This window comes from Anser cygnoides, chromosome 12, assembly GCF_040182565.1.
Source record: "Anser cygnoides isolate HZ-2024a breed goose chromosome 12, Taihu_goose_T2T_genome, whole genome shotgun sequence".
NCBI lineage: Eukaryota > Metazoa > Chordata > Aves > Anseriformes > Anatidae > Anser > Anser cygnoides.
Genome location: NC_089884.1, coordinates 2,543,600 through 2,558,294, shown reverse-complemented (window position 1 = coordinate 2,558,294; position 14,695 = coordinate 2,543,600). Strand labels below are relative to the sequence as shown.

Sequence of the window (14,695 nt, the reverse complement as noted above, 5' to 3'; positions counted from 1 at the left end):
CAAGAAAACCCGGGGAAAAAGGGCTCCTGAAAAGCATCAGTCATTTTCACGTTTTGTCGTCCAACTGCACAGATGCAGACTGAAGGCATTTCAAAGTATTTCCACATGGATTGCGAGGAACAAAGTCCAATTTAGAGAAAAGCTAATTCTTGTCTTTGCCATTTGAAAGACTGCTATCACGATCATATTTCAAGGAAGAATTGCACAAAGGATGCCCGAGCAGTGGGCTGCATCATCAGAACAGACTTCATGGCCTAATATGTACCTTATTATCTGCATTCACCATAAGAAACCTATTTCCACCATTACTTAAAACTGCAGAAACATAAGTCATTAGAAAAAGCAGAACCGAACACTGCCCGCTTTAGCTGCTGTCCACAAGGCCATTCACAATTATGCAGCAACACAACAACGTCTATTACTTGTGGCAAAACATTCAACGCCTGCCTCATAAGCACGGCAATTACTCTCTTGTTTTCTAGGTAATGAAAAGCAGAAGTGGATGAACAGTTACGTTAGCAGTACTGAACACGAGGGTGTAAGCAGCTGAAAGAGGGAAATGTGCTGTAAAGAGGTAGTTAAGGCTACCAAAAGCACTCATACTAATGCATTGCTTGGGTTTCAATTGCCACATTTCGAATTAACGTGAAATCCTATAGCACGTAGAGCTGTGATTAGAACTGAACGGGGATTTTAGCCTTTCACAAATGACAGGAGAAAGAGTGCATCCTGATACAAGCCACCCTTTGCTGATGGTAACTAATACCAAGACTAGTTCCCTGCATCCAACCCGGCTCACTCGGACCCTGGTTAACTGGGACGATGTACACTTAAAACAATCCTTTGCTCACCCCGCCATCAGCCTTACAGATTGACATCAATCAGAACACACATTGCGAGTCAAAAATAGCACATCCCTGATTTTATACAATTAGCTATTGTAAGCTCCATTTAAAGGCTGACATTTATAGACTTGTATGCACATTTTAAGGCAGGGGCACGAGTGGAAGATTTCGTATACATGCATTCGTAAAAAAAACTTACAAATGCACCAAAGAAATCAATCCAGAAAGACAGCTGAGCATCAGAAGAATGCAGGATTACAAGCACCTGATCCCCTTCGGCACCTTCAGTCTGCTTTTTTGATCCAAAAAGTTTATTTGTACACTTCTCTAGCAGTTTTTCACCAATAAGAAAAACTTAGCATCAAGCTTGCGCATTAAAAAGACGACCAATTAAACGTTAAGCTTGAAGGAATGGGGAGATAATTTAAATCTCCTTGCCAAAGTCAGCCTTTTCCAAAGAGCTTATCTCACACTGTTTCTTTCCTGGAGCTCATTAAACTCACTCCAGCGGATTGCTGCTGAGGGGAAGTTCCAGCGGGCTGAGCAATGTCACCGCCGTCCTCCTGGCAAGGGAAGGATTCAGAAGGGCAACTAAATATCGGAGAAAGCTCAAAAATGAGATTCAGGCAAGACTATGTTATCCTAAATAACCAGATCCTAAGCACTCAGAACTATCAGCAAATAAAAATTATACTTGAAAGCGAATAAGAACGTAGGCATGTGGTTTCAGAAAAGTCTCTAAACAAGCAGTTTTCATCACAATATATTAGTAGATATCTTGCGTTCCCTTCTCTCCACTGTCCCTACAATAAGCATCACGTGCAGTTGGAAATTCGCATTTTGTTTATAAATAACCTCCCATTCTTTCCATGAAGATTTAATTTTTGTGTGCTCGGTAGAGATTAATTTAGCCCATATGTCCTGACTGAGCTCATATACTTTCGGATTCAGGCACACATCAAAGCAAAGCAGCTTCAAATTGGCCTAGAACAATCACAAAGCTCTGATTAGTTCCAAATGGAGCCCTTCGTTAGCGAGCTGAATGGTGTTACAACCAAGCGAATCTCCGCCTGCTCAAAACTTTTGTTCCAGGCTGCAAATCATTTTTTCCACTGACTTAAACATACCAATATCGCGAAGGTTTGGATTTGTTTACGAAAAGTGAATTAATGAAAAATATTTCGCAAATCGGAGATTTATTTCCAAAGATATAACAGCTTTTTTTTTTTTTTTTTTTATAAAAGGAGGCCAAGCAAAACACGGGAACAATCCATCAGCTGTGAACTGCTGAAGTTACTGTCCTTGGAGGGCTGGGAGGAACACTCGTGAAAGATTAACAGTAGATGCCCAGGAAGGACTTCACCGAACCAAACTGCAGAAACTCAATTTCAGACAACTTCCAGGAGGAATATCCACCGTATCTAAACGCTGCTGTAACCCCTGCCTTGGGCTGAGCACCAACCCCTGATTAAAAACAGAATTTCTAACAAGGCACTGGTTTCTAAATAAAGCAGGGCATTCCGGTGAGCTTCGGGGTTTGAGCTTTGGACCTTTTAGGCTCTAACGTCTCTGAAGACAGACAGCATGCCATTAAAGAATAAGGATCTGCTGTTCCAGAACTGCTAAAGGCTTGTTTTCTCAAGCAGTAAGAGTCCGCAGTAAGGCACTAACTTTCACAGAAGACAGAAATAGGCAGGCTGTATATCTCCACAAAACCACAGAAGTGACCTCCTATAAAAGCAGAAACAGTCACAAATCATTCAAGGTCTAAGGGGTCACAGCATCAGACGTTTGAAGAGAGGACTCCGGATTTTCAAATGAAATTCTTTTTGAGCTCATTAGCAGAAACAGGCCATGAAGACTAATCAGATACAACAGCAATCCTGGAGAGATAAAGCAATAAAAGATTCTTCACTACACCTATTTCCAGACTTTGGACTGTGTTTTGCAAAGGGAGGGGAGAAGAGCCCTGTGACACACACATCCCCTCCTTCATTAGGTTATTCACAGCTTGTCTCGACATCAGTGGCCTGTGGGCTCACCCAGTGACTCCAGAAGATGCACTCAAATGGGTGCAGAAGAGATGCTTAAGCCTTCTTTTACTTAACTCTACATTTGTGACACTCCCTCCATAGCAAAGCACCTGGCTCACAGATAAATTTTGATTTTCCAGATTAAAAAGCTAGCCTGTCTCTTGAATTTCAAGCTAAAGCAGTAGCCACGCTCAAAAATAACAAAGAAAAATTCATCATCCCCAATGACTGGCTGAGGTTCAGCCCAAATTCTTCTGTGCCTCATGCTCCATAGTAGTGAAGACATCAGCAAAGCTGCCACCGGCTGCGACGAGCGCATCCTTCCCACCACGCACCCCAGATCAGATTGCTCCCAAAGCCCCCAGCGGTTAGCCAGGAACAGAAACGGCTGCTTTGGACTCGCGGGCTGAGGATATCAAGTATGTCAAGGTATCAGAAGTCACGGCCAGACCTTCGACCATTATCACATTTTCCCCTTTTTGACCGCCAAACGCGTTTTTCGGCAGAGCGCAGTGATTTCCTCCTCGGCATCAGACACACCAACAGGCACAGGTTTTTCTTAGGAAAGAGCAAGCAGGTTCTGGAAAGAGCAAGCAGGTTCTGGAAAGCTCTCCTAAATCCTTCACCCAGCAGAAAGCAGGCAGCAAAGACCACATAACAAAACGACCAGGAGCAGCCACCTCAGCAGGTGCCGTTTCTCTTTCAGTGACTGCTGCCTCAACTGGGCTCTGCCACCAGGAAGACAGAAGAACAGCTGAAGTCAATACAAAAAAGGCAAAATCTCTGAAGCCAGACTCAGTAAGTGTTAGCTGTGCTCCCCAGGGACAGCGCCTAGCAGCTATTTCATATAGGAAAGCCTTTCATAAAAAGAACAGGATTGATAGAGGTCAAACTTAATGTGGTGAGAATTATCATTTTTTTTAAAACCAAAACAATTACGCGTTCCTTTTAAGAATAACTAAACAGAACGCAGAAAATATATGGTTTAATAGCAAGGTCTTTGCTGACTTAGTTTGAAATGGAGCCAACACTAACAAATCAACATGGCTTGCTACCTACAATGTAACCTGACCTATAATTCAAGCAAACAATGATATAGGATCTGCGCGCAGAACTCGCTCAAAAAAATTAAGTGGGATAAAATACCGTTTTCTATACCTATTTAGGCATGAAATCTGGGTCATGCATTACACGGGAAAAAAGTGAACAAGCTTTAAGAACAAAGTCAGTTAAGCAAGATGTGATGGCTGCAGCTGAAAGCCACACAGGAACACATTCTCCAATTCATTCTGCAGGAAAAGTTGTTCATGTGGTGGCTGGTTTACAAAAATGGCCAGCGAAGTACAGGGAAAGTCCAACAGAGAAGCGCGTCTGCCATTGCTTGCCACTGGAACTCCCCTCTCAAAAATGCTTTTCACAGTTAAAATTGGCCCTCGTGTTTCAGGCCGGAGCAGATAACACGCAAGAATGCACCCAGGAACTGGGATACCGAATTCAACTCCATTGACTCCTGCAAGTTTCATATTAGCGAGTATTAACAGCAGCTTAGTTTGAGGTTAACACCGAGGTCTTTAACGCTCCAGCAGAAGCTTGATGGCAAGGATACAGCCCCTGCCCCTGCATGCTTAGGCAGATTAGCTATTTGCCAACGCAGATATGTAACTCAGGTTCCCAAACCATTTGAAAAAAAAAAAAACGCATTGCTAACACTCCAGTGTCAGTCTGCCAACGCATGAGATTGTTCAATAGATTAAGGCTGAGCCAGAAAGAACAGCGAGCAACGCAGGGATGTGCAGCCCAAAAGCGAGTGAGACTGCAAAACCTGAAGGAGCAGGATGGAGCAGCAACAAGCCATTAGTGTGCCCAGCTGCCTGTGAAACCACAGCCTCAGGCACCAGTTCTGCTTCTACTTCTGTGCGCGAATACCTGCATGCTCTCACACCAGAACTCACAAAATTTTAAGAAATTCGCCTTTTCCAGGGTCTTACTGATCTTCCCAAGAACGTTTAAGGAACACCCACAGGCACCCAACTTTTCACGTACCTCGTGAAGTCCTCGACACAAATTTGGATGCGTTTTGTTGCTTTGTTGAACCTAAATGCAGCTGGAAGTGCTGCATGCTAGAAATTCACGCAGTTCTGAGGGTGTCCATCAAAAAGAAGCACCAGGCACAATCAGGTCAGATGCGTCCCTGTTTATCAACAGAAACAAAAGGTCCCGCACCTATTCTCATAGGAAGCTGGTAAAAAAAGGTATCCATCTTTGAATTCAAAAGGGTGAAGAGGCTCTTCACAATAAAATAGGATAATAGATTGGTTGCTTTTGTCCTATGAGACTATTACTGGAATGAAATGAGGCATGCAGTACTTAAATACTACAGGATAATCACGCACCTGCTACAAGGCTCCACTACAAATTCACTAGAGCAGATGGACCGAAAAAGCCGGAATTGTATTTTATAGACTGAGTTCCACTAAAAAAAAAATCCTTTGCTTAAAGAATTATGAATACTTTAATACTAGGAATATAAATCTGCTGCACAGTAACTGGACTTCAATTACATTGTGCTGTGTTTGAATGCCATTTGAGACAGCCATAAGGAACACTTAAGGACATAAGGACACCTGGCAACTATTTTGTGCAAAGATGAGCACTTACCCCATAAGCCAAACAAACAAAGCAGCGCAGTGTAGTTTCAGAACTCTTCACTTTTAGCTAACGCAGCATTTTTTGCTACCCCTATGCAATTTCCAATAGTTAACCACAGGAGCTTGCCAAACAGGCAGAGGATGGGGGATTTCCTGCTTAAGAGATGCTCTGTGAGTTAAAGCTTCAACTCTGATGGGAAAAACTCAGAAAGAAAACAACAACAAAAAAGTATGAGTTTAGTAAGCTACAAAACAGCCTGTTTCATCTACCTGATCTTCCACGGTTTGCTGTAACTGACTGGGCAGGACGTGAGTCCAAGCAGCTCACCCACACCGCTAGCGCAGGGCTCTTCAATTCTAGCCTTGGGGCACACCTCGCGTATTTCAGAGGAGACAGATGACAAGATAGGTGTTTTCTTTTTTACTTTGAAGGAAAACAATTCAAATTTGAATCTTACAAACCAAGCAACCATCAAAAAGACCTCAAAACCAGAACACGGACCTCCTTACAGTCAGCCCTTGGAACCCATCCTGCTTGACATCCCAGCACTGATGTACCAGTACATCCCTGCCTCATCACTTGAATGCTCCCAAAAGCTAAAAGCAGTCACCAGAAGGGAAGATTACCTTAAACTTCCCAAGGATTCAGAGTGCAGCATGGGCCAACCTGCTATACATGTCCTTTGTCCTTGATGCCATGTGCCTTTACAATGTCAACGCTGCTGACCTGGAGCTGCTGAGCTTTTGTTGCCACTGCAGGGGTGGGAAACTGCCACCACGGGGCCAGGACGTGTATTTGGAGGAAAAAGGATAGGCAGAGGCAATTCTAAGATCTGCGGGAGTGCAGTCCAAGCAACAAGGCCATAAGCATTTCCCTGGTAGAACTGTTCGTTGTCACTCCGGTCTCCTCTGCAGCATCGCCAAATTAACGAGGTTGGCAGAAGCAATTTGACAAGTCACGTCCACCGACTTGGATTTTCCCCTCCTTCCCCTCCTCAGCATCCACCTAAATAACAAAACCGCTCACGGAAAAGAATTCATATTACACACAAGAAGCGTTCACTTTTACTATTTATCATTGTGATTTGGCAGGTCTCTACGAGTAAGAGCTTAATTTTAATTAAGCAATTGATCTTATTGTTGGACTACTGGAGCTATTTGCAAAAATCCTGAAACACCATATTGGCCTGGACACCTGTTAAAAAGTTTAACCCTTCAAACACCTATTACTGGATAATCATGGCAATGGGACTAAATTGCTCCTCGCCACAGCACGTGTAAGAGAATTATCACAGGTACGGCAGCACCGAGAAGTCCCAGGGAACACGCAGAGCTCCAGCCTGCTGGAAACAGGCACTGCCTGTACCTAATAACTACCTAAACGATCACAGGAGCTCAGTTTTAGCAATTCAAGCTTTTTTTTTTTTTTTAAAAAAAAAACCCTAAACCATACAGTTAAATACTCCCAAACAAGGATGCTGTTCAGCACCTTTGAAGTCAGACACTGGCATGCCTGTTAGGTGCGGTTAGCTGCTGCTGGCTCTGCTTTTCCCAGCAGGATCCGCGCACAGCCTGTGCGCTGCTTCAATCAGGTTCAAAACGCACAGCACCTCCTGGTAGGCATTTTTCTGTTCCACACGAGATGAGGCCTACTTCAGCGTCGTCTGGTTGACAACTGACACTTACCAGGTCATTACTAGAGAAGAGTAAATAAAAAGCAAAGTGGAACGCTCGCCTAAAACAAAACTTCATTCAGCCTGCGCAAAAAAAAAAAAAGGGAAAACAGCTCACGGAAAAAACATTATTAGCTCAACACAAGTGTGGTGGGTTTTTTTTTTTTTGGCTGCTCTGCCCCTGATCTTTGGATGTGAAGTCCATTTTCCAAGCACGCTCATTTATAGTCTCAAAATCAAGTCCATCATACAACATCGTATGATTATGGAAAATGAATTTGGTGGTAGCGAATACCGTTACTGCATGAGACCACCGTCTTCCAAGGATTCCCTTATATTTTAAGCTCATTTCTGAAATCATCGCAGGTCCAAGACCGAATCACTTTAACCAAGCTGGATACAACTTCCAAACAAGGGTACCGGTGAGAAATTAGCCAGAACTGGAAGCCTCGCATTCCCTAACTGGAGGGTCAGTAGGAGTGCGTGATCCACGTTGCCTCAAGCACCCAGAACACTAAACACCCAGGAAGGATTTGGACCCATCACCAGCTGGAAGCTGCAGGACCTGCCTCTGGAGCTCCTCAGTTTGAGTTTCACCTCTTTTTGAAAATGCAATCATTCCTAAGAGAGCAACTACAGACCTACTGGTATCGATGAATAAACACCTAGTTCTAGCTAGCAATTGCTATTAACGTGGTAATCTACTAAAGCTGTAAAATACCTTTTCTTGGTCAGGAAGCTAAAATTTAGTTTTTCCATCATTTATTCCATCCCTACAAAGCTAGCTTAAAAGCCATAATGGCACTTGACAGATCACTTAACAGCTGGACTGCTTACTCTGCGAGGGCTGTAAGGACTCTGCTCCGACCTACCAAGCAGTGTTTTTCCAGCTCATCATTCCACAGACGAAATAAAAATCCGGGGATTTTTGAAGATGGAACTTGAATCACCAGCAGCAAACGGTGCCGAGAAAACAGTGAAGGTACATGGAACAGACCACCAGCTCTGCACAGCTCCAGCCCCCACCCTTCAGTTATTTCTAGGTTTTAGATGAGCCTACGGAATTAACACAGGTGAAAAATAGCATCTTATGCTATAAACTGGAAATAGACATGGGTGCAGTATTTGGAAGCTGACTGGGCAGGAGCCCCTCTTCCCATTCACAAGACCTCAACCCGAAACAGCCACGAAGTGCAGTGTCACTGACTCCTATTTCCTCTCAGCTGCAAACAAGCGCTCCGACCTCCTGCTATTTATGACCCTGCTTCTGCAGCCGAAGCCACAACCAGACCGCTGCCCTGACTGTGCCGGGGAGCTCACAGCCAGCAGAGCAGGAGCTAAGGGGCCAAAGCTTCGCTTACTTCCCTTGCTTTTACACAACGGCCTTACTGAGCGGATTAAGCAACACAAGGTGGCAGATTCACAAATCTCTTCCCCTCTTTTTCTGGGAGAGATGTCCTCAGCGTTACTAGCTGATACTAGACCTGACAGAAAACAGCAGCCCATGCAGAGATTCCTATCATGTCTAGATGATTTCCAGAGTCCAAGTAGGTCCTGGCGTTCATTATCTACAAGACAAGAGTAAGGGGTTGTGTAAAGACAGCATCGCTACAGCCCAAAAAAACGACCAAGAATGAATAAACCCTACATTTTTACCCACAGTTAAAAAATAAGGCGTTCATTGACAAGTTGTACAGGGCAGAAATCTGAATGGGTGGTTCGAGATGTTCGGAGACACCTTTGAGACTTCTCCCCTCCCTGTGGGGCACCAACTCAGCAGCGACCATTTGCTGTCCCAGCAGCTGGACGCACACACACGTGTGGCAGGAGACATTTGGCTCCCAGCTGTGATCTGCTCCAACACGTCCAGCTCCAGCTCTACGAAGAGAGAAGCTGCCCGCAGCTCCCAGCGCCACACAAGTGAGCCTTCAGATGCCGGCCTCTGGCTGCCGACAAGAAAAGCACTCTGCCTCTGTGGCAAAGGTACCAAAGACAGCTGAATAAAGACATTGCGAGGCACAGGAACGGCCTGAAAACTCCCAGTTGCAACATTTTCGGTTAAAAAATAAACCCATTATGGTTAATCATAAGAACAAAGGGTTTAAAAGGTTCTTGAGATGTATGCCTGGGCTTCATCTGAAGACAATTTGCACCATTTCAGTTTCTAAAAAACGTACAGCAAGCCTGGATTTTATGCCTATACAGAAGAAGTTTGAAGAATCCACGCCTCAAGTCACGCAAGCATTAACACCACCCAAAACCAAGAGAAAATACAGGACAAGGGGCAGAAGTTGTCATTTTCTGACACAGACTAAAACTGTTCTCTGCTGCACAGAGGGCAGTGTTCTCCCCACTTCGGAGAAACTTCACGCTCACTTTGTACTATCAAGCAGAAACCGTGAACCTAATAATTACTGACCTACTTAGAGCCATCTTTTCCTGTACAGTTAAATCAAAAGTTAAACCAAAAATTGATGGCAGCTGTTTCGAGTCTCCTTGCGTTCAGCAACTGCAGCAGCCAGGCAACAAAAAAGCAGCGATTTGCATCGCTAACCAACTTGAAGGGCTGTTACCTACCCCAAAGCAACTTGAATCATGACATCTGTGCAGTAATTCTGTATCGAGGGGTCGCACCTGACTACGTTATACACAGTATTTTTGGAGAGACGTTACTGTAATATTTGAAAGAGATGAGAGGTGGAAGGAGGATTGCAAGCTGCAATCCTTTGGAAAAACGCTGTAGCTCGGACCAAGCTGGGTCAGATTTTAATGGGATGGACTGCAGAAGGAGAACGTTTCAATTTGTTTCCGCAAAGTGAACGAAGAGCACTGTTCAGAACCTTTTGTCACTTTGTTTTTTGTCACTTCTTCCTGAAAAAAAAAAAGCACGTTACATGTAACTCATCGAGAATTTGAACAGACCTCTAGTTACACAGAGAAACAGGTAATCACACAGACATCAGTCCCTACTCCCACACTCAGCACAAGGGAAATGCTGAAGGATAAGCAGCCCTGGTCACAAAGAGCTCCCTACTGGCACGCCATTGCACATCCAGCTCCCCAAAGTTTCTCAGGACCTCAACCGGCGACCGCTTCTCCTGCTCCCTTCCAAAGGCCGAGCTCGAACAGACTCGCACTCGAGAATTCAGGAGCAGCCTTCACACAACCCTACGCACGGCGCTGACTGCAGGGATCAGCTCAGCGTAGCTCAAGCTGTAGTAAAGCAGCGAGAGTGACGAGAAAGCACTGGCTCCAGGGAAGAAATTCTCCTCCAGCTCTGACAAGGACGAAGAGCGCGGGACTTGGCAGGCGGCAGCCCAGGGCAGCTCACTTTCTCTTGACATCTGCATTGTTTTTCTCTAGGTGATGTTACAACACAAGTATTGTCACAACATAACTTGGTAACATCACAAGATCCAAGCGCACGGCGCTGGAATTTATTTGTGCATATTTAAACAGGGCTGAATGGAGAAAGACATTGTTTTTTTCCACTTACTTCATCCAAGTTGCGTTGCAAGCCAACTGCTTACTCTAAAAGTAGCAAAATCACCCAGCTATCAACATCTAAAAAGTTCAACAACCTTTAAAAAAGGAAATCTGCATCTGTGCAAACAAAACGCACATTCAAGAGAGGGAAAGCAAAATCACCTTTTCTGCTTCCCTCTGAACTCGGTCTATATTTAGCTACCGGTTTTCTTCAAGACCAGTTGCAAAAAAAAAAAAGTGTATTTAAGAGACAACCCTTCAACGTGCTCAGAAGAAAAAACAAGCAAGTGACTGTACCGTGCACTTTCCTGCTGGCAGGAGAAATGGGAGGATGGATTCTCCGTCCATCTTAGATTGACTTAAATAGCGCCGGAGTGTTTCAGCCGCACAGAACGAGCACTATTTCGGAAGCTTTGAAAGGATACTCCGAAAAAGCATTGCTGCCTGTGCAATTTCATCTTTTTTGCTCGTCTTATTTTGGGAAAACTCCCAAGTCATTTTCAATCTTCCCTTTCAAACCCAGGGTCCACGCATCTTTTGAATAAGGGAAGTTGCAAGTAGTTAGCTGTCTGTAAGGAAGCTCGTTCTGGTTTTAATTATACCCTTTTACGTCCTGCACGAAGTAGTCTTTCCATCTATATTTTATTCACATGCAGGCTTAAACTGAATAGAGAGGCATTCCCACACTCTGTTCTTCTTTCCCCTTAAAAGAAAGGGTCAGAAGCAAGCACTGTTTAAAGACGCAGGAGGGGAAGATAAAAGGACAAACAGTAAGTTTAATAATACTCATCCAAAGTTTAAACTTCAAGCAGCAGCACCAAAAAACATAAAAACGGAAGAAAATTTGTATTCGGGGAAGCATAAATTCATCTCAGGCAGATTTGATCCTAACTTGAAAGGAACCCGCACGGAGCCCTCAGCAACAGCTTTATTCAGGATAATATTGCAATACGGGGATTTCTGTAGCCCTCAGGTATACCGCACCTTTCCCGACGGAAGGGTAACCGGTTATTTGCTGGCTGAGTCAGGACATCCTCAAAAGCTGCAGCCCGTTAGCTGATCACACGCACCCACTGCCTTGGGACTCGGTTTGAACTTTAAAGCAGGTTAAATTCAGTCAATGAGCCGGGTTGACTCCCTAATTGGTAGCAGGCTAAGAGCACTTAAGCGGTCGGTAACGTATCTCATGGCTAACAGCACGTCTTAAAACGTTACTGCCTGGCTTAATTGCTGGCAATTGAATGAACGAACAGCAAGTTAATGATGGCGAACCACTGACACCAGGATCAATAACGGGGAGATCCGCGATGACAGACAACCACCGCGTTTCTTGAAGTTCAGCGTCAAACCCTAACCGTTGGCCATCGCATTTGCCTAACCAAAACCCAGACCCAGCAAGACGCCTTTGCCACTGGACAGCTACTTCCAAAGCTGACTCTCCCTTCCAACTTCGAGGGAAATTTTTAACCAGATGCTCGCTCCAACGTCCAGAGACATTAGATGTGTATCTCCCCTAATAAACTGCTGGTCTTCCATGCAACCGGCAGGGCAGCCCCCTCAGCAGAAGCACGGCCAGAAGCAGTCAGTTAACGTTTACGCCGCTGCCTGGCCATCGTTTTGGGAACCCCTTCCCAACGAGTGCCACGAGCCTGCAAAAACTCCACGCGCCCCTTTTATTTCACCTGCCGTTGACCGCCCCCATCACCATATCCAGGCGAGCAATCTCTGCCAGCCTCCCAGGCTGCCATTTACTACCGGAACGCCTGCACACCAGGAGGAAGAAGGGAGGTTTAAAATCCTGGCTGAAGGCACCGAGCGCCCCGCAGCAAGGCCACGGCGGCACGCGAATGCCGGATACCCACCTTGTGGCAGCCAGGGTAGGTTGCCATGGTGTTGAGGGCAGAGGTGCTGGGGTTCTTGCTGGTGCTGGCCATGATGTTCTGGATCTGGGTGAGCTCCTGCCTCAGCACCTGCTTCTGGTGGAAGCTGAAGGCCGGGTGGTTGGATGCCATGGTGAAGAGCAACAGGAACTCGTCCCCCGTGCGGCCCTCGTTGAGCTGCAGCCCATAGTTGTTGATGACCGAGTCGATGTGCGTGAGGGTGCGGAACAGCACCCCGGCCGCCTCGCGGTGGGCAGAGCCCAGCAGGGCGAGCGAGACGAGAAGTTTGCTGCGCACCACCTCGTCCGTCAGGTTGGTCAGGCTGCCCAGGTCGGCGGGGTTGTTGGCCTTGATCTCCGAGTCGCGCAGCGAGTGGTAGTCCTTGCGGGCCAGGTCCTCCAGGCAGGCCCCCAGGAAGCGCAGCTCCAGGGGGATGCACAGGTCCAGGAGGCCGCAGAGAAACTCCACGCGCTGAGGCGACGGCAGCTCCGAGAACCACCGGTACACCCCGTCCCGCTGCAGCCGCGGGCACCGCTTCTCCACCATCGTGCTCCGACGGCCCCCGGCCCGCACCGAGCTCGCCCGGGGGGCCGCGGGCAGAGCCCCGAGGGGAACCCGCAGGCCCGCAGCCCCCGCCCGGCCCCCTCCTCGCCGAGGGGGGCCCAGGGGGCCCGGCGGTGAGGGGCAGCCCCCGGCGGCGGGCAGGGCCGGGCCGGGCCGGGCCCCCCCCCCGAGGCGGCCGCCGCCGCGCGGCCTTGCCGCGGGGTTCCCGGCTGGCAGGGCCCGGAGCGGGGCTCCGCCGCCTGCTCCCGGTCCCTAGCGGGGCGGCCGCCGGCCTCAGCCGCTCGCCGCCATCCCCCGGCCGGGCCCGGCCCCGTCCCGCAGCGAGGCGGCCGCGGGAAGTAGTCCCCGGCCGGTAAGCGGCGAGCGGGCGGAGGTGCACCGCGGGGGCCGCAGCACGCACACGCCCCGCCGGGCCGCGGCGGAGGGATCCCGCGGTGAGCAGGCCCGGGCCGGCAGCGGAGCGGAGGGAAGGGGAGAGAGAGAAAGGAGCGGCGGAGCGCCTCCACTCCCGGCCTGACCCCGCCGCCAGGCCCCGCCCACCGCGCCGCCCATTGGACGAGGGCGCTACTCGCGGGCGGCGATTGGTCGGCGGCACGCTCCTCCCCGCCTCCCGTCCTCCGAGGGGGTCGATCGGTGGGGTTTAGCCCCTCCTCCCGGCGCTGATTGGCTGGAGGGGCCGTTAAATAGGGGAGGGGCGGGAACGGCCGCCTTTTGTGTGGGGCCGCTCGGCGGCGGCGGTTGGGTGCGGCGGGGCGGAGGGGGCAGGGCTCAGCCCCGGGGCGGTCCCTGAGGGGCCGGGCAGAGGCCGTGACCGACAGGGCCGGCCCCGCCGGGGGCTGTGGTGACGAGGCCGGGCCTGTGGTGATGGGCCCTGGCCCGGGGCTGTGCCTGAGCAGCTTCTGGTGTGTTCCCACCTCCGGGCAGGGCTTGTCCCTGCTGTCCCCTCAGGGCGCCCCATCCTGACTGACTGACTTGGCGGTCCTTCATCCTGACTGACTTTTGTAATGGTCGCCCATCCTGACTGATTTTTGTAGTGGTGCCCCATCATGACTGACTTCTTTAGTGGTTCCCCCATCCAGACCGACTTACCTAGTTGTCCACACACTGACTGACTTTCTCAGTCACATCTGACCTTCCACATTTGCACCCCATTTGCACTGACTCCTCCTCACCTGTACTCGTCACTTCCAGTGTGCCGCGATAGGTGCCCTTTTCCTGGCACTTTCTGTCAAAAACACCTTCATTTTGACCGTGAGGAGCCATGAGGTGCACCAGGGGCATGGCTGCAGTGACCTGTTCCCTCATCTTCCTGTTTCACGATGTTAAAATTTGGCACGTGGAGGTGGCAGGGCGTAGCATGGCATGGGCTGCTGCTGGGCACCCAGTGCCAAAACCCCAATAAAGCTTCTGGCACCAGCGGTCGCCTCGCCAAACCAAGCAGCCTCCGCAGTCAAAGCCAGTTTGGCAGTTGACTTCAGATTGTCTCTAAACACAGTATGGAAACAAAAGAGTCCGTAAAGGCCTCTTAAAATGGTAATTCTTTCCCCGCGTTCCCACTCTTCTAAG

The 14,695-nt window shown here is 48.3% G+C and overlaps 1 protein-coding gene across 1 annotated transcript in view; it reads right to left on the bottom strand.

Annotated features, from left to right (window-relative positions):
- ZCCHC14 (zinc finger CCHC-type containing 14) overlaps positions 1 to 13,632 on the bottom strand; it is a 54,402-nt gene extending 40,770 nt beyond the window's left edge. The window contains exon 1 of the mRNA XM_013197586.3: positions 12,548 to 13,632. Coding sequence (XP_013053040.2) covers positions 12,548 to 13,111 — 564 coding nt within the window. The 5' untranslated portion in view covers positions 13,112 to 13,632. The remainder of the gene's footprint in view (positions 1 to 12,547) is intronic.
- Between the last annotated feature and the right edge of the window lie 1,063 nt (positions 13,633 to 14,695).